General features: G+C 33.7%; 2 protein-coding genes across 3 annotated transcripts; both read left to right on the forward strand.

Annotated features, from left to right (window-relative positions):
- Positions 1-401: 401 nt before the first annotated feature.
- LOC112744163 (uncharacterized) lies at positions 402-12,314 on the forward strand. Of its 2 annotated transcripts, none has more exons than XM_025793687.3 (23): positions 402-921; positions 1,392-1,499; positions 2,063-2,211; positions 2,326-2,407; positions 2,531-2,943; positions 3,329-3,752; positions 3,831-4,054; positions 5,003-5,198; positions 5,343-5,488; positions 5,640-5,814; positions 5,948-6,001; positions 6,442-6,621; positions 7,020-7,132; positions 7,954-8,133; positions 9,184-9,241; positions 10,131-10,190; positions 10,316-10,357; positions 10,458-10,585; positions 10,687-10,822; positions 10,910-10,987; positions 11,346-11,462; positions 11,624-11,686; positions 11,798-12,314. In XM_025793687.3, the coding sequence occupies exons 1-23, from the start codon at positions 775-777 to the stop codon at positions 11,882-11,884; spliced, it is 3,360 nt and encodes a 1,119-aa protein (XP_025649472.1). In that variant the 5' UTR covers positions 402-774; the 3' UTR covers positions 11,885-12,314. The 2 variants fall into 2 exon arrangements, with proteins under 2 accessions (XP_025649472.1, XP_072071103.1); XM_072215002.1 differs by having other exon boundaries at positions 407-921; positions 1,397-1,499.
- A 3,285-nt stretch (positions 12,315-15,599) lies between these two features.
- On the forward strand, positions 15,600-16,595 carry LOC112743200 (putative B3 domain-containing protein At3g49610). Its single transcript, XM_025792405.1, has one exon. The coding sequence runs from the start codon at positions 15,600-15,602 to the stop codon at positions 16,593-16,595; it is 996 nt and encodes a 331-aa protein (XP_025648190.1).
- The last annotated feature ends 1,656 nt before the right edge of the window (positions 16,596-18,251 follow it).

An 18,251-nucleotide genomic window follows, 5' to 3' on the forward strand; every position in this document is an offset into this window, starting at 1 on the left:
ATATAAGATATAAAGATAATTAAGGGTCTTTCTTAATTGTTTCAGTTAAAAATCCTAGAAACTAGGAATAATTATTGAAAAAAAATAAGATAGTATATTTGTTTTCGTCATTCAAAACATCACTAAACAGGTTACATTATTTCAATAAATAAAATCACTTTATTTAATTGAGTGAAAATATAGAAAACAAAATACAAAATATTTACTATCTGCAATATTTTTCATATTATTATATTATTTAAGAAATATTGTATTGGTTATAACTAAATTCATAAATCTTAAAGAGAAAAAACTTGTAACGAAAACAGAAAATAAATATTATTATTTTTGAGTTAATTTATTTAAAAAAATTCCACAGGGAATACATGCATTAAGAGACTTTTTTTGTGAGCAATTACAATTCTCTTTTTTATTTTTATTTATTTACACATACAAAAGTTTTATTTATTATTTTTTTTCAGTGTGTTGTTTCAGCCTTCGTAGAAGTTGAGATAGCTATTCTTCCCAAAAAATGAAAAATCCCAAATCCAAATCGTAGATCTTACTATAGCTAAGCTCAAGCGATTTTTTTCTGTCCTCGTTAATTATTATTTCCTCATCACAATAACAACAACAATTAAAATAACAATAATATTAATAATAATAATAATAATAATAAAAAATGCTGGTGATCTTGCTCTTCCAGTTCCTCACACCTCTCTGCAGATCCTAGATCTGCGATCAATTTCACCATTTTCAAGCAAATCTCAGAAGAAGAAGAAGAAGAAGAAGAAGATGTATATGGCATATGGGTGGCCTCAGGTGATCCCTCTTGAGCAGGGAGTATGTTCCTCCGCCCCGAAAATCGTGTACCTCAAAATCATCAACCGTTTGTTACTTGTTGTATCCCCAACTCACTTTGAACTATGGAGTTCTTCCCAGGTACCTCGACCCCTCTATATCAATTCGGCATTTTTGAATTGTTTGTGTACATATTTGGGGATTTCTTTTGAGCTGGGTTTTCTGTTGAATGCAATGGAAGTGAGTTGAATTATTCTAATACGGGAATTTGGAGTTTATATTTTAGTTGTGTGTAACTTTTATTTTAATATTTTTGTAAAAAATTATGATTGGGTTTTGATGGAGGTGATTGTGGAATGTGGTTACTGGGGTTTACATTATGTTTTTTTGCACGTTTGAAATTGTGTTCATGGTGTCATGGAGCAGAGTTTCTGTAATGTTATGGTCGGGTTTATCTGTTTTTTTTGGGGGGGAATGTTGGACTGGGTTTCTTCAGGGGTAAATTACTGCAATATCGGGTATATGGGAGTTTTTTTTTTGGGGGGGGGGGGGGGTGTGGTTAAAGGATGGAATATAAGCTTGACAGTGTATTGGATTTTCTGTTGGTGCAGCATAGATTGAGATTGGGGAAGTACAAGAGAGATGCGTATTCTTTGCAAAAGGAAGGGGAAAACTTGCAGGCCGTGTGGAGTCCTGATGGCAAATTAATCGCCATTCTTGTAAGTTCTTCAGAATGTTGATATGTGCATTAGTGAATTATGAGCATTTTGAGAACATTTTGATTATACATGTTTGATTAAGAGTAATAAGTAATCCTGCATATTTGTTGATGATTATGAAATGTGGCTTACAACCTTTGGAGGATGCATGCAAATGAAAAATGAAGCTGCCAGTTGGGATTCATATTATGTGATTGTTAGTAGGCTATATTGTGAAATGAAAGATGCTGCTTGCTCAGTCTATTCTAGATCTAGAAAGCTTGTTGGATTAGCCTTTGTATCCAAAATAAGAACAGTTAAAACCTTTATGGTTACTTGTTTGTTCATGTCTATATCCAGGTACTAGTGAGATATCATATGTTCAATTTCATCTAGGGTCTTTGTTTTGTTCCCAAATTCACAATCCTAGTAACTTGTGCCTTGAAATTACTATATTGTGCTTTAGTTATAAATATTTTGTTGAATCCAAATGTTTGTCTATTAATCTTGTTTTATTCTGGATAAGTGATAATATGGTGTTTATGTTCCTAATACAATTCATTTTTTCTCTCTTTAATTTGCAGACATCTTCTTTCTTTCTTCACATTTTTAAGGTCCAGCTTTCAGATAAACGGATACACATTGGAGGGAAGCAACCCTCTGCTTTGTGCCTAGCTGCTATATCCCTTCTGCTTTCCGAGCAAGTTCCTTTCACAGGAAAGGATTTGTCCATGTATGTATCGTTCTAGCTTTGGTTTATAACTCTCTTTGAAATGCAACTGAAAACTTCTAGTGGTAGTAAACTTTTTGGATCTTGATATCTCTGTCGATACAACTTTTATGGCAGGAGCAATATTGTTTGTGATAATAAATACTTGCTGCTTGGACTTTCTGATGGAAGTTTATATAGTATGTCTTGGAAGGGGGAGGTAATTTAAACATCCAGGCCTCAACAACTTTGGACAATATAATAATATAATGTTCTTTTTTTTATAATTATTTTTTTTTAAATGTATAACAAAATTACTGTCATTTTTTAATCTCCTGAACAGTTCTATGGGGCTTTTCAATTTGATCGATGTCCTCCAGCTAGCTTTGAAGATTCTCAAATACCACTTTCTGTAGAGAATGGTCTTTCTCCTAAAGGTCACCCAAAGGTTCTTGTGTCCAACCATGTTACTCCAAAGTCTGAAATCAGCCAACTAGAACTTTGTCTTCCATTGAGGTTGCTGTTTGTCTTGTATTCTGATGGGCAACTTGTCTCATGTTCCATAAGTAAGAAAGGTTTAAAGCAGGTTGATTGCATTAAAGCAGAAAAGAGATTGGGATCTGGTGATGCTGTATGCGCTTCAGTAGCCATTGGACAGCAAATTCTTGCTGTAGGTACCAGAAGAGGAACAGTTGAGTTATATGATTTGGCTGATTCGGGATCACATATACGCACAGTCTCTTTGTATGATTGGGGGTAAGTTTTATTCAATATGCATATGTGGAATTGGAATCATATTGAATGCCAGTGTGATTTACTTCTGCAATCTTGATACTGAAGCTCTTTGACATGCATAATTTACTTATTTGTGTGTGTGATTTATATATGTTTCTCTACTCCAGTGATGTCTATTTTTATTGATTACTGGTTTGTTTTTGTTTTAGAACTTTAGAAGATTATTATCATATCTAACATATGTGCACAGATCAGTGGATTCTTTTTAATGCTAGCAGCATCAGCTCCTTTCTAGTGATTGCAATCATTTTAGGGTCAGAAATATGACTATAGTGATTGTTCCTTTATCATATCAATATAGGTTGGTTTTCTGTCATGAAGTATATTCAATATGACTATTTTGCAGATATTCAATGGATGACACCGGCCCTGTTAGTTGCATTGCTTGGACACCCGATAATTCTGCTTTTGCAGTTGGTTGGAAGTTAAGGGGGCTCACAGTTTGGTCTGTCTCTGGGTGTCGCTTGATGTCAACAATCCGACAAATAGGTTTAAGTTCTGTATCTTCTCCAATTGCTAAGCCAAACCATGATTGTAAGTATGAGCCATTGATGGGTGGTACCTCACTAATGCAGTGGGATGAATATGGGTATAGACTATATGCTATTGAGGGGGAATCTTCAGGGAGAATTATTTCATTCTCTTTTGGAAAATGCTGTCTTAGCAGAGGTGTTTCAGACAGCCGACAAGTGATTTATGGGGAAGACCGCTTACTTATTGTGCAGTCTGAAGAGACCGATGAACTCAAAATGCTCCATCTTAAACTTCCAGTTATGTGTTTTATTGTCAAAATTTGACCACATAATCTTTCACTTAACAGACCTTTATAACATCTACTATTTGTGCAGGTTTCTTATATTTCCCAAAACTGGCCTGTACAACATGTGGCAGCTAGTCAGGATGGAATGTACTTAGCTGTCGCTGGCCTCCATGGTTTGATACTCTATGATATACGTCTGAAAAGATGGAGAGTATTTGGAGATGTTACCCAGGAACAAAAGATTCAGTGCAAGGGATTGTTATGGCTGGGGAAGATTGTTGTCGTCTGCAACTATCTTGTTTCTTCTAACACGTAAGATACTTATATTACTTATATGTTTTATGTGGTTGGTCTTACAAATTTTCTAGTTATTGTACTGTATGTCTTCCAAAGCAAATTGGTGGAAAAAATAAACTTCTTGAGAGAAAAAGAAATTCATCAAGAATGAAGAGAATAAAAAGAGAGGAGGTTAAGATATCTTCCATCAGAAAATAACTGTCTTAAAAGCTGCAAAAATCCCATATGTATGCCCCTCAAGGTTAGCAATGAGCAATGCTGATGGCCTTGTCCTTGTGTTAATTAGTAATAGAAACCCTTTGAAACACCCTTAGTTGAGCTTTATAGAGGAGTCAAGACCTATCCCACAACAAATCTAAAGGCATTGAAGAATTTTGAAAAATGTGTTCATTTCTTTGTAACTAATACATAAATTTTATACACTGCATAGTTCAATAGGATCTTGACCTGTTTTTCTTCTTACAAACGTTCTAAGTCATATTGCCAACAATGCTTCTAGAAAGTTTGGACAAACCCAATATATCCACAAACAATCAGCCTATCCCACAAAGGATTAGTAACCGGGCAAAGTAAAAATAGATGTGTAAGTGATTTTAAGTTGTTCATGCGCATATAACAAATCTGAACCTCACTCTCACATCACTTGGAGATAACGATTAAGTAACCTTTATAAGTATTTGTTCAACTCTTCCTTTATAAATTACAAGATAGCTTTTAAGATGTGAGTTAGGCTTATCTCATGGTACATTCAATTAGGTACATTCAATTCCAAGAGCATTGAACAATGTTAAGGTCTTTCACCCTTATATGATATTTAATGATTAGATCTCATTGTACTCCAAAAAAAGGGTCTCATTAAAACTATAGTTTTGGTAACATTTACCGTAGCAGGATGCAGCATTTCTCATAAATATATACATATTCTACTTCCAATGGTTTCTTAGGATACTTTATTGGTCTCAGGTATGAATTGCTCTTTTATCCAAGATATCACCTTGATCAAAGTTCATTGCTCTATCGGAAACCATTGCTTGCCCAACCTATGGTGATGGATGTGTACCAAGATTATGTATTGGTTACTTATAGACCATTTGATGTCCATATATTCCATGTGAAATTGTTTGGTGATTTATCTCCTTCGGGAAATCCTGATCTACAGGTAATGCATATATTTAAGTATTTTTTTTTCTCTTTTTCTCTTAAATTTTTTTTTTCTGTAAAATATAATCTTGATTTGTTACTTTTTTATTTGGAAAAAAAAATTTGTTTGTTATACATCTTTAAGTGATAACATGACAAACAGCTTTCTGCAGTACGAGAACTTTCAATTATGACTGCCAAGAGCCATCCTGCAGCAATGCGATTCATTCCTGATCAAATTCCGAGAGATTCTATCTCAAACAACTATATTTCATCTTCATCAGATTCGTTAAGAAGAGAGCCAGCAAGGTAGTGCCATTATGAACAACATATACCCCCTTTCTTCAATTTATTATAGCATTTCTTGGATTGAAATGGTTGAAGGTAAAATGTTGTGTGTGTGTGTGGTGGCTGTGGTTTTACTTTGTATCTCATTCCTTATGGAAATGATTTGTTTTAGATGTTTGATATTGAGAGCCAATGGGGAACTTTCACTTCTTGATTTGGATGATGGACGTGAGAGGAATCTTACTGATTCAGTTGAACTATTTTGGGTTACCTGTGGCCAGTCTGAGGATAAAACAAATTTGATTGAAGAAGTTTCATGGTTAGATTATGGTCATCGAGGCATGCAGGTAATTGACTGCTATATCTTTTTCATTCCATTAATTTTACTTGGTTTACATGGCTATTGAATTTGATGGATCCTCTAGTAAATTTCCTTTTTACTTTTCTGATAGTTTTTTACATGAAAGTTCATTGTTGCAGGTTTGGTATCCATCTCCAGGTGCTAATTCTTTTAAGCAGGAGGACTTCTTGCAGGTTTGGATATAAATCAACCGAGGAAAATGTTTATAATTCTGTAGGCTATGTTGAACATAATGTGAAACTTTAGAACTTGTTGCCTCAAAATTAAAAAACTATTATAATTGTAATTCATTCCTTTGGATGCATTTTTATAGATATTGTTATCACAAAGAATTACCTGAAAATTTGGGCTCACTAATTTTATTGTAGTTTTGATTCATATTCTATCTGGTTGTTTGGTATCATTCTTAGTGAACTACTTGGTTAGTCAGTTGTCCTGTTCTGTTCTGTTTCTCTTTGCTAACGTTTATTGAAAGATACTCTCATCAACTTAAGTATATTTGCTTGATATGTATACTATCAAGATAAACAATACTTTTAGCCATTGAAAAAATTCAACCATTCCTTTACTCTTGAATCGGTTAAATGTGCTGATTTGGGATTCAATATTTTAGTTGGATCCGGAGCTGGAGTTTGATCGCGAAGTATACCCTCTAGGACTTCTTCCAAATGCTGGTGTAGTAGTTGGTGTTTCTCAGAGAATGTCATTTTCAGCTGGTTCAGAATTTCCATGTTTTGAGCCATCTCCTCAGGCACAAACAATATTGCACTGTTTGCTGCGTCATCTTCTTCAGGTATTATAGTTATTCATCCTTATACTTTTTGTGGCAGGGTTGGAGAAGGGACCTTCTCAGTTTCTTAGTTGATTACACCAACAAAAACAGAGACATGGATATCATTTGAACTTGTATCTGTGTGTTGTTGTCACATATCTTTTTAAGGTTGCTATACCTTGATATACGTCGAGATGGCGTATCCACTTTTGTAAATTCTTTTTTGTTCTAATCAAATCTCTGTTCCCCAAAAAAAGTGGATTGGTTATAGATAAATCTTTTTTTGTTTTTGGTTTTACTTTTGTATAGGGGGATGCTTATCCCCAATTTGTATTTTCCTTCTCCTCATCTTAATGAAATTGTTTTTATCTATCAGATCCCCAATTGGTTTTACTCTTATTTATTTATGTTTCTGCTAGAGGGACAAAATTGAAGAAGCTTTAAGGCTGGCAGATTTATCAGCTGAGAAGCCGCATTTTTCACATTGTCTAGAGTGGCTTCTTTTTACGGTATTTGAAGCAGATATATCCAGGTACTTCTCGGAAAGGTTAATAATGGTCTCTGTCTAATTTGTGAATTTCAACCTGTGGTTGTGCTTATGACTATATGGATCAAACAATGTATGTACTATCGTGGACCATATTGTTACTTCAAATAAACTTTATGCCAAATTTTATGAGGGGAATCTCTTGTTCTTGCTGCTTCATTGAGCCGACTCTTTGCATATAACAAGCTCTGTTAAGCTGCACTTAAGGGTGGCATGAGCTCATTACAAGTGAAATGAGGTTCTCCTCTCATTTGAAATGACTAAAATGGGTGACATTTTGGGCAAATGTTTGGGAAAATTCTTAGTGAAAGCATAATTTTATACACTTCCTGGATCAAGATTTTAGTTTTCTTTCCAAACCAAACACTAAAAATTAGATGAAGTGTACATCATTAATGGGATCTCTTCATGGTTCTATATTCACATTATGAAACTGAATAGTTATCTGATGTTGAAACAACCTCGTATTTGCCTGTAGTTTCTTTGTCGTTTTCCTTTGAAATTTCATGGTGCTTAAACTTAATTCTTTAGTGTTAGGATCACATTGGTATATGAGTTGATTACCATTAGTAAGAGTTAGCTAGGAGTACTTGGTTACAATGGTTTAGTCATTTGATTAGTATAAATAGAAGTGATAGGATACAGTGAGAGAAGAGTTTCAAATTCTGAGTAATTGTGATTGTTTCGAGAGTTGAGAGGTCTCTTTAATATCCTCTCTATCATTTTAATTCATCAATAAATACAACTTTCTGTGTCCATTTCTAACGTTTATTCTGGCTGTTTATTTTTCATGCTGATTACCCCAGGCCTAATGCAAACAAGAACCAGCTCTCAGTTCCCAAACATGCCAAAAGATCGCTTTTGGAGAAAACCTGTGATCTTATCAGGAATTTTCCGGAGTACCTTGATGTTGTTGTAAGTGTTGCAAGAAAAACTGATGGTCGTCATTGGGCAGATTTGTTCTCAGCAGCTGGCAGATCAACAGAGTATGTCTTTCAAGCATTTAATATTTTTTTTTTCAATTTCAACTTAGCTTATTACTTGGAGTGAACACTAGTACAATATGGAATTGAGTAGGTAGGAAAGAAAACAACTTTCTAGTGTTGCCTTTATGTTGAAACTGTATACTACTGGAAAATTATTGACTTGGATAAATCTTACTGAGCAAACTTTATAGTTTATACTATATCCCTTTTCATGCTGGATGTATTTCTGTTTGGCATGTCAAGGAAAAAAAAGAAGCAGAATTGGTACTGTACACAATTAAATGCTTCATTTGTACATGCTTCTGCATGTTAATTTATTTATGGAGCTCATTTGGCAGCATGAATAGACAGGGATGGAAATGTAAGATATGTATCAAGTAAGAATGAGGTTGTCATGACTTTGAGAGTACGACGTCAAATTATATATCCACTCCTTTTCCTTTCGGCAACCCACCCATTAATTTGGAATTTAATCTCAACTATTCATCAATCTGATCAGATCTGATTTTGGCTCATTTTCACTGTTCACAACAATTTCATTCCGACTTGATACATCCCCTGCCCCTCCTCCTCCTCCTTCCCTCTCTCTCTCTCTCTCTCTCCCCCCCCCCCCCCCCCAACACACACACACACAGGGTGATGACTAGTGAGAGGAATGATTTATTATGAAAGTGAGATGAGCAAATTTGTATTTTATATGCATAGATGGCTAATATTAGAAGTTTAAAAGTCACCTAATTCCATGTTTTAATTTTGATCATTGATGTACTACCCAACAGTCCAAATTTATGGTTAAAAGTGATCTTTGGATTGATGAATGCTACATTTACAAAAAGTGAATAGAATTGGTAAAAGAAGTGTTGTTTTTATATTTTAAGGTATATATATATATAAAAGAATATTTAACAAATTTACTGCATTCATCTGATATATTTATATATGATGACTAGTTTAAACTCCTTACTATTTGTCCACTGCTGGAAGTTACAATGCTTTTCCAATTTGTATTGTAGGAGTGTAAATGTTTTAAGGTTTTTTGGTTTATTATAGATTGTTTGAGGAATGCTTTCAACGTAGATGGTATCGCACTGCAGCTTGCTATATATTGGTAAGATTCACTTGCCTTTCTGAATAGATTTGTTCATATGTAGAATCGTTACATTCCTGACATTTTTTGCTTTCTGATATGTGTAGTTTGTCTATTTCTTCAATCAGTGCTGCCCACTGTATAAAAATTGTTTCGTTTAATTCTTAAATCGTATCAATCTCCTTGCTCTCTTGTTGAATTGGTTTTTGGTTTGTTATCTGCAACAAATAAGTAGTAAACAGGGTAGATGCTTTTTTTTTTTTAATTCTCTCTATGCTTTGTGTTAATCCTCCCTTATTGCACTTTGTGGCATTCATAATTTATATATGTGTGTGTGTGTTATGTGTGGGACAAATTCAGAATCAAATTCACATGTTTTTGCATTGTCTTGTGGCTGTGTTTTCATGGAACAATTTGAATTTGAATAAATCTTTGATGAATGCTGTGCATGCTGTGCAACTTTAAATCAGTTCTTATTGGCTATGTTTGTTGGGTTTGGAATCAGGAAAGAGGCAAAGTTTTTGTGGCACTGCAGTATCCGCCACTATTTGAATTTTTTCGTTGGAGAATGGAGCATAATGCTCACACCTTAAATGATAAATATTTTAACAAGCAAGTTTTATGTTATTAGATGCCTGGCATCTATTTGGTGTAAAGATCATGATCATTATATATGACTTTCTTTCTCGGACATGTTGAGAGGTAGGAAAGCCATGCTTTATAGATAATTTTTTTTCGTTTCTTTTGCTTTTTATAGAGGAACTCTTATCCTCTATCTTTATTAGCCTTCTCCTCATTGTGTTAAAATTATTTTTCTTATTAAACGTAAGAAGATTGAATGGTAATGTATGTGTCTGTGTGATGTTTATATTATCACATAATCATATTTATTTTATCTAAAATATTACAGGTGATTGCTAAACTTGAGGGTCCTGCTGTTAGTCAGTACTGTGCTTTGCGGTTATTACAGGTTTGGGATTGATGCTTCTAATAACTCTCTCTCTCTCTCTCTCTCTCTCTCTCTCTCTCTCTCTCTCTCTCTCTCTCTCTCTCTAACACTAAAGTGATATCATTGATGTGGTTTATCATACACAGGCAACACTTGATGAATCTCTGTATGAGCTTGCTGGAGAACTGGTATTGTTTTGAAACACTCATATTGTTCCCTTTAGTTGGTCAAGTAATATTACACAGGAAATCGTGATGTTTTTCTTAAAATTCTGTGTTGGGTGCTCAGGTGAGGTTCTTGCTCAGATCTGGCAGGGAGTACGATCAGGCATCAAGTGATTCAGATAAATTATCCCCCAGATTTTTAGGATATTTTCTTTTTCGTTCTAGTGAGAGGAAGCAGTCATTGGATAAAAGGTTTGTGTGCATTTTAATAAGAAGTTAGTGAATTATTTTAACTGTTGACCATCGAAATTACCAACCATTTTTAACAAAGATTTTTTTTTTTTTTGAATCAGTGGCTCATTCAAGGAGCAAAGTGCTCATATTACCTCTGTTAAGAATATTTTAGAAAACCATGCTAGTTACCTGATGTCCGGGAAAGAGCTCTCGAAGCTTGTTGCATTTGTAAAAGGCACTCAGTTTGATTTAGTGGTAACATGATCTTGCTGAATAATCTCCTTTCCGATCATTTTGTTCCAGTCAAAGAGTTTAAATTTCTTTGATGGCTATCAATTACAGGAGTATCTACAACGCGAAAGATATGGGAGTGCTAGGTTGGAGAATTTTGCTTCAGGGCTTGAACTAATAAGCCAAAAGGTCTGAGGTTTTAATATTTGGAAAACACTGGTTTCTTGTTGACTATTCAATGCACTTTCTTGGTTTTAAATTACAGTAACGTAACATTGTTTTGTCTTTTGGCCTCCCTTTCCTTTGTGTTTTATTTTGTTCACTCTTGGTCAAATACAGTGATGATAACCTCAAACTTCTTTGACTTCCTACTATGTGTCCATTAAATTTAAGCTGTTCGTTTAAAAAGAGGCATGGGTTTATTAGGTATTGTTGCTGATGTTTAGTGATATTGGAGAGAGCACATAATCCTTCCTTCTTGTGCTCTTATTTCTTTTCTCTTTGCTTATTTTTGCTTCTCATTAATGAAACTATTTTGTGCAATCAGCTTCAAATGGAAACGTTACAGAGCCGGTTGGATGCAGACTTTCTCCTGGCTCATATGTGCTCTGTAAAGTTCAAAGAATGGATAGTTGTTCTTGCTACCCTATTAAGACGATCTGAGGTATTGCATTGTGATATTGCATACATGCATATAGCATTTCTTCACTCCCATTGTGCTTTTCCTTCTGTAAAGGGAGGCATTTAGACATGGTATTGGCATCTTTTCCCATTTTAGCTGGTTCACTTTGTTGGCAAGTGCATTCTTCTGATGAGATTTTACAGGTGCTTTTTGACTTGTTCCAACATGATGTTCGGCTATGGAAAGCATACAGCATCACGCTCCAGGTATATCTAATTTAGATTACTGTTGGAAATTATAGCATGCCATTATGTTCAGTAAATAATAATTAATATAGCATATAACTATTTTTCCTGCCTGTTATCTGTGCATTACAGTCACACCCAACATTTGTTGAATATCAAGATTTACTTGAAGACCTTGAGCAGAAACTATCATCAATTTCAAATACGGAAGAATCATGATAGCTAATCCGCATTTCACATATGGAATTTGTTGGTTCCCTGTGCTGAGTGGGTTTCATCGTTCCCCACAAGATTGTCTGACAAATCATGTCACACCAATTAAGGACCATGCATCGTTTCCGTTGTAATTAATTGATTGTGGGGACCGGAAAGCGTAGTTTACGTGCTGGTTTACCATGATCCTGTTTACAAATCATATTGGAGGTAGTCCATTGAATCCGGAGTAGTGCGTGTAGATAGAGGTTAGAAGTATTTGTAGGGAGGGTTGTGCATGTTTGAGGATTTCATTATTCTTTTAACTTTTTAATACACATCTTGTAATATGTCTTTTATTGTAAAAGCATGAGCAGATCCATCTGTACATATTAGTTACGCTTCTGAATTCTGATAGCTCAACATTTATAGCAAGTGGAATTTATTGATTCTGCAACTGGTGCTTTTCTCCATAGTGTGAAGAGTAACATCGATTTTTTGCTGCTTTCATGTTTGGTACTTTTCCCCTGTAAGCTACCTTGATGTTAAAATTAGCTGAATCCATTTTGAATTAGAAAGGCTTTCTTATTTACATTGTTATTTCATGTGTACTAGTTACTTTGCTTAGAGATTAGGAACCAGAGAAGGTGATTATTTAGATCGAGAAATGGAAGGTGGTTATTTAAATAACTGGCTTCAAATTTACTTGTCAGCTTTAACTGACTTCAAATTTACTTGTCAGCTTTCAACAATGGCTGATGGTCTAACATAATTTTCAGGTGTCCTAATCATTTTTGTTCTTCAATCGGCATATGCTTTGCTTGTGCTTCTATTAGTCGTTAAATTTTGGTGAAGACAAGAATCGGGATTTTTTTTTTCTAAATAAATAAAATAAAAATATTAATTACTGAAATATGTATTTACGAGCGATTTAACCGAAGAGCATCACACCACCTATCTCGTTTATCATGTAAACAAGATAAGGTTGAAGAAAATGTGGTCGTATCACATTTATACATGTGTTGTCTAATCAAAGTTCAAACACGTGCTATAATCAGATTATAAATCAAAGTTCAAACACGTGCTATAATCAGATTATAATCAAACACGTTTTAAATAATGTTATGAATTTTGGTATAATCTAACGTGCTCAAGGTAATAATAAACTCAAGAATCCAAATCAAAATTCAGACTCGTGCTATAATTGGATTATAATCAAATATGTTTCAAATCATATTACAAATTCCGTTATAATCAAATGCGCTCAACTGCTCAAAGTAATAATCAAACTCAAGAATCTAAGTTAAAGTTTAGACTCATGTTATAATTAGATTATAGTTAAACACACTCCAAATAATATTACAAAATTCGATTATAAGCAAATTAAAGTTGCTTTCTATGCATGATTGATAAACTGTATTATCTCTTAAAGTTGGTCTATAAAATCAAATTATGAATAATTGAATAGATCCTATATAAGAAGAGGTGTCAAAGGACTTTGACTAAAGAAAACAAAACCATTGAGCTTCCTCCAAAAGAAAGGAAAACGAACAATGGCAAGCAAATTGCATATTCGGTCATCAAACAGTTTGCCAAATAGATTTCATCTATGCTCCTCATGAATGCAAGAGCAATTGAGCAACCTTAGAAACTTTGAAGCAACTAGCACATCTGAGTCAGTTGCCAAAGACTTTGTCCTTGTTAAAATATGTATAACTCTTATAATTTAAGTGTGAAATGCTTCCAAAGAGATCTTGGATGGCTCAATCAAAGTCTTGGATGTGTGTGGCATCACAAGGAACACTATCATGCAGATAAAAAAAATATAAAATTCCTTCATTTATCTAATTATATATTAACATTTCAAATCAAGAGAAGGTGCAATGATGAGTAATTAAGAAAGAACAAGTTTATATTAACATTTCAAAAAGTACAAAATGATTCATGTAACAATAAATCTCTTAAAATTATGCAACTAATTAAAATGTAAACCACTTGCAAAAATAATACACTACCAAACTGATAAAACCAAACAGATATATAATACTGCCACATAGTAACAATGAATGTAATGATATAATGAATCAAAAAATATGTTACAGACGTTAAAGCATTGAATTCTCCTATTTTAGATGAAAGGCAATTATTATATTGAAGGTGACCTGAGAAAAATACCAAGTTATGCTATTTTAGATGAATAGCATAATAAAATGCCTAATAGGCCTAAAATTGGCACTGGCATTGCAATGGAATTATTAATTCATAATACAATATAAAAGAAAGAAAGAAAATGAAAAATAAAACTATAACAATGACTATTGAGATTTGAGACATTAACACCTCCAAAAAACCATTCTTGTAACTCTGAGTCTGTATCTGATCAACATGTTATATTAATTTCACAAAATTTTAACTTATACATGAGTCATTCTTACATTTAGTTTCAAAACCTCCTCGTCCTACTGCCTTATTGCTTGGATGATAATTATCAATAATCATTCTCAATTCTTTATCAGAGAAATGTCTAACATTATCAAGTGGATAACCTGAGAAACAACACAAGTATATAAATTGCATAAGGCATTAAACATAACGATAAATGAGTAACATTCTGTATATAAAAGAATTAATAATTATTGCCTTAGAATTTTTGAACAAACCGTAGCAGTATTTTATCAAATATAAACCAACCAGTATAACAATCAAAGATTTCTGCTGTCAATAGTAATTTGGTTATGTTTTTTGCTGGCATTAAGTAGGCATCAATCTCAGTAGAGAGTTTGTTTCGGATGTGCATGGATAAATATTCTCAGCATTTTTTCAAAGTAAAGAGATGTGGAGCACGTTGGGTGTGTAAGCAAGACATTCAAGATTTCAAGAAATCAAAATCCCAAACAGAAAAAAAAAAAAGAAAAAGAAAAGCAACTTCTGAACTGATCATGGACATCATCTCACATTCTTCACCTTCAGGAGGATGGGGAAGAGTATGAATTGGGTTTCCATGGATGAGACCTTTTGTAACATGAGCATTTGGAGTTTGTATTTGAAATCGACAGCTAATTTTTAGTCACACATTCTATAAAGTTCTTTCTTGATAAGCCTTTAATACGCTGTTTCTTCTCTTAAAACAGCTGCATTTTTTTTTTCAAATTGCAGAGTTCTTTCCTTTTCAACATTGTCAAAATCCAGATTTAAGAAAAAATGAATACACATACATTGGACAGAAGCAACTCTCTCTTCCTAGAATTTTGTATCATTCAAAGGATTTGTCAGTGTAGGTGCCTCTCTATTTTTGACTTTTTATCCTCCTTTAGTTTCAAATGCATTTGAAAACTTCTATTTGTATGATTGTGGAATATGAACTGGGGTCAAGATTTTGCCTTCTGTAATTATGATGAGCCGAAAAAACGAATGAAATTCTGTTTTCTTTTCCTTTGTTCTGCAGAGATACACTATCTCTATGAAATCAATTTTAAATCTAAGATTTGATTATCTTTTTTTATCTTCTCACTATTTGATTTAATTTATCTTATTCGTAATCTTTTCAAATCTTGAAATTAACTTATCTTTTTTTAAATCAGAAGATATGATTGATTGAAAGATTTAATTTTAATTTGTCAAACAAATTAACATATAGAAGTATATATAAGAAGAGGTGCTTGATTGAATTAAGCATACAGATTAACGCTAGCTTTCCAAAATTTGTGCCCAACTCACATTCTCTTCATTGCTATAGAAAAGAATGGACCAGCATAGAGCCACACTATGCTGCCAATGGCTCCAATGCAAACCACGTTCTTCATGCAGCAGCAAGAACAAACTGAAAGAAACTCTCATGGATTCTGATGATTCTACAGTTAAGGTGCCGTTTTCAAGCACGATGAAGGTAGCAAACGCCTTTGGTTACTGTCTTGAAGGGGCTAACGAGGAGGAGGAGAGGATGATGAATATCAAGAAAACAAAAAGAGACTGTTTCATTCAAAATAAAGAGTATGATTTCAACGATGATGAACTTGAAGTTGTTGATGTTCTGTTTAACCTCCCCAGAAACTTCTTAGAGAGGGTTAATTTAGAGACTTCAATCAGCGTTGTGAATTCAAGCTCCAGTGCCGATCAAGAACGGGTTTCAAAGGAGGCTTCCAAGAAAGAAACAAAGAAACCAGTCAACCAAGAAAGAAACAGCCCCAGTGCTGTGAATTCAGGGCCAAGTGCTGATCAAGAACGGGTTTCAAACATGAATTCCAACAAGACCGTTAACTTAGTGGATTCTCAGCTCAACCAAGAACCAGTCAACCAAGAACCAGTCAACCAAGAATCCTCTGAATTGCCACAAAATTTCAAGAACTTGATAAGTGATATGGGTGGCAGCAGGATCACTCTGCTTATCGAAAAAACTCTCTACCCCTCGGATTTGAATCCGCAACAAAACCGGCTTTCAATACCGTCACAGCGGGTCAAGGACAAAGATTTCTTGCTTCCTACGGAACTTGAAACTCTAGAGGAGAAAAAGGGAATAAAAGTGAAACTGATCCAACCGTCGCTGGAAATCACCGAGTTGACTTTGATTAAGTGGTTCATGCACAAGGGTCCAAAGTCAGAGAAAGTAAGCGTTTCTTATATTCTGAGGTCAAATTGGGTCAAAGTTGCAAAGGCTAACAACCTACAAAAGGATGATGTCATTCAAGTTTGGTCATTCCGAGTTGAAGATAAATTATGCATGGCAATTGTCAAGCTTTGATTCATTGTTTAATTTTGTTTTTCTTTAATCATTTTTAGCCTAATTTAGTCATTGCTGGAATTATGTTGATAAATCAGTGACGAACTTTGTTAGGTTTTTTTTTTCTGTGATAAAACTATCTTTATCATAGTTGGAAGAATTAATGATATGTTTTTACGTTTTGTTTTAATTAAAAAGTTTTGCTTTACATTTTAATGGTCTTGATAATATAAAAGTAGTCTAAAAAAATATGAAGTGTCTGAAAGAGCTTATGTATAGCTGGAATTGATGATCATCGATGATCTTTGAAGTGGAAAAGATGAAGGAAAGACAAGAAAGAGAAGAATTGAATTGCCATGATAATATAATATTATACTGATGTCTATGTATACAACCATACACTGCCTCATTTTCATAAACAGAAAGTCAGTTATCTTATATAAATATAGAAAGTATATAGATTAAAACATCTAAATATGTAGAAATTTTTCTAATTATTCATACTTATTTTGAATTTAGTAGACTCGGTTTTTTTCCTTTTTTACCCATATGTTTCATTATTCGGCTTCAGCCCTTTGACTTTGTTCTTTGTTACATTTTTTTGACTCTTTTAAAATTTCACAAAGTTGCTGCCCCCTAGATTTTTCCTTTGATTTATTGCGGCCAAGTCTTATTAAACCAAAAACATTCCCATATGTAGCCTCATACCAAAAATTTATAACCAAAATTAATTTTGATAAAATTGCAATGTAAGGGGTACTGTAACATAAAAATTGCAGAGTTAATTTCCCCTTATATCTTTGTTGTTCAGGTTCCTTATCTTTAAACATAAAAGTATTTTTAAATGAGTGAATTCTACTATATCTTTAAACCAAAATTTATTGATTGAAATAAATTAATTTATCATAGTTATTTAAAAAACTTAAAAAACATGTTTTGTTACTATAATTATTGCATAGTCCAGTCACCAAAAAATAATTATTGAATAGTCCAAATGTTATGGGATCGTGGATTGTGGAATCCTTTGCCCCCTTAGTTAAATACAGTGATGATACCTCAAACTTGTTTGACTTCCCATTATATCTGTGTTGATTGAATTTTAGCTGTTAGTTGAAAAGAGGCATGGGTTTTATTAGGTACTTGTTGCTGGTATTTAATGATATTGGAGAGGGAACCTAATCCTTCCTTCTTGTGCTGTTATTTCTTTTCCCTTCGCTTATTTTCTTTGCAGTGGGTGCAGATAGAGGTAGAAGTATTTGTAGGGAGGGTTGTGCATGTTTGAGGATTTCATTATTCTTTTTAACTTTTTAATACACAATCTTGTAATATGTCTTTTATTGTAAAAGCATGAGCAGATCCATTTGTATATATATTAGTTATGCTTCTGAATTTTGATAGCTCAACATTTACAGTGGAATTTATTAATTCTGCAACTTGTACTTTTCTCCGTTGTGTGAGAGTACCATGGAAGTTTTGCTACTTTCATGTTTGGTACTTTTCCCCTGTAAGCTACCATTATGAATTGGAAAGGCTTTCTCATTTTTTCTCGTGCACTTGTTACTTTGCTTTTTAGAGATTAGGAACCAGAGAAGGTGAATCATAGATAAATGAGTATGATTCTCTCATTCATGACCGAAATGGAAGGTGGTTATTTAAATAACAGACTTCTAATTAACT

This window comes from Arachis hypogaea, chromosome 14 (genome assembly GCF_003086295.3).
Source record: "Arachis hypogaea cultivar Tifrunner chromosome 14, arahy.Tifrunner.gnm2.J5K5, whole genome shotgun sequence".
NCBI lineage: Eukaryota > Viridiplantae > Streptophyta > Magnoliopsida > Fabales > Fabaceae > Arachis > Arachis hypogaea.

What these genes read in the sequence shown, in the direction of transcription:
- LOC112744163 (XM_025793687.3), top strand. Translation starts at nt 775, where the DNA reads ATGTATATGGCATATGGGTGGCCTCAGGTGATCCCTCTTGAGCAGGGA. An exon ending in GTATGTCTTGGAAGGGGGAG is followed by an intron (nt 2,408 to 2,530) that starts GTAATTTAAACA and finishes TCTCCTGAACAG; the next exon opens with TTCTATGGGGCTTTTCAATT. An exon ending in TTAAGAAGAGAGCCAGCAAG is followed by an intron (nt 5,489 to 5,639) that starts GTAGTGCCATTA and finishes GATTTGTTTTAG; the next exon opens with ATGTTTGATATTGAGAGCCA.
- LOC112743200 (XM_025792405.1), top strand. Translation starts at nt 15,600, where the DNA reads ATGGACCAGCATAGAGCCACACTATGCTGCCAATGGCTCCAATGCAAA.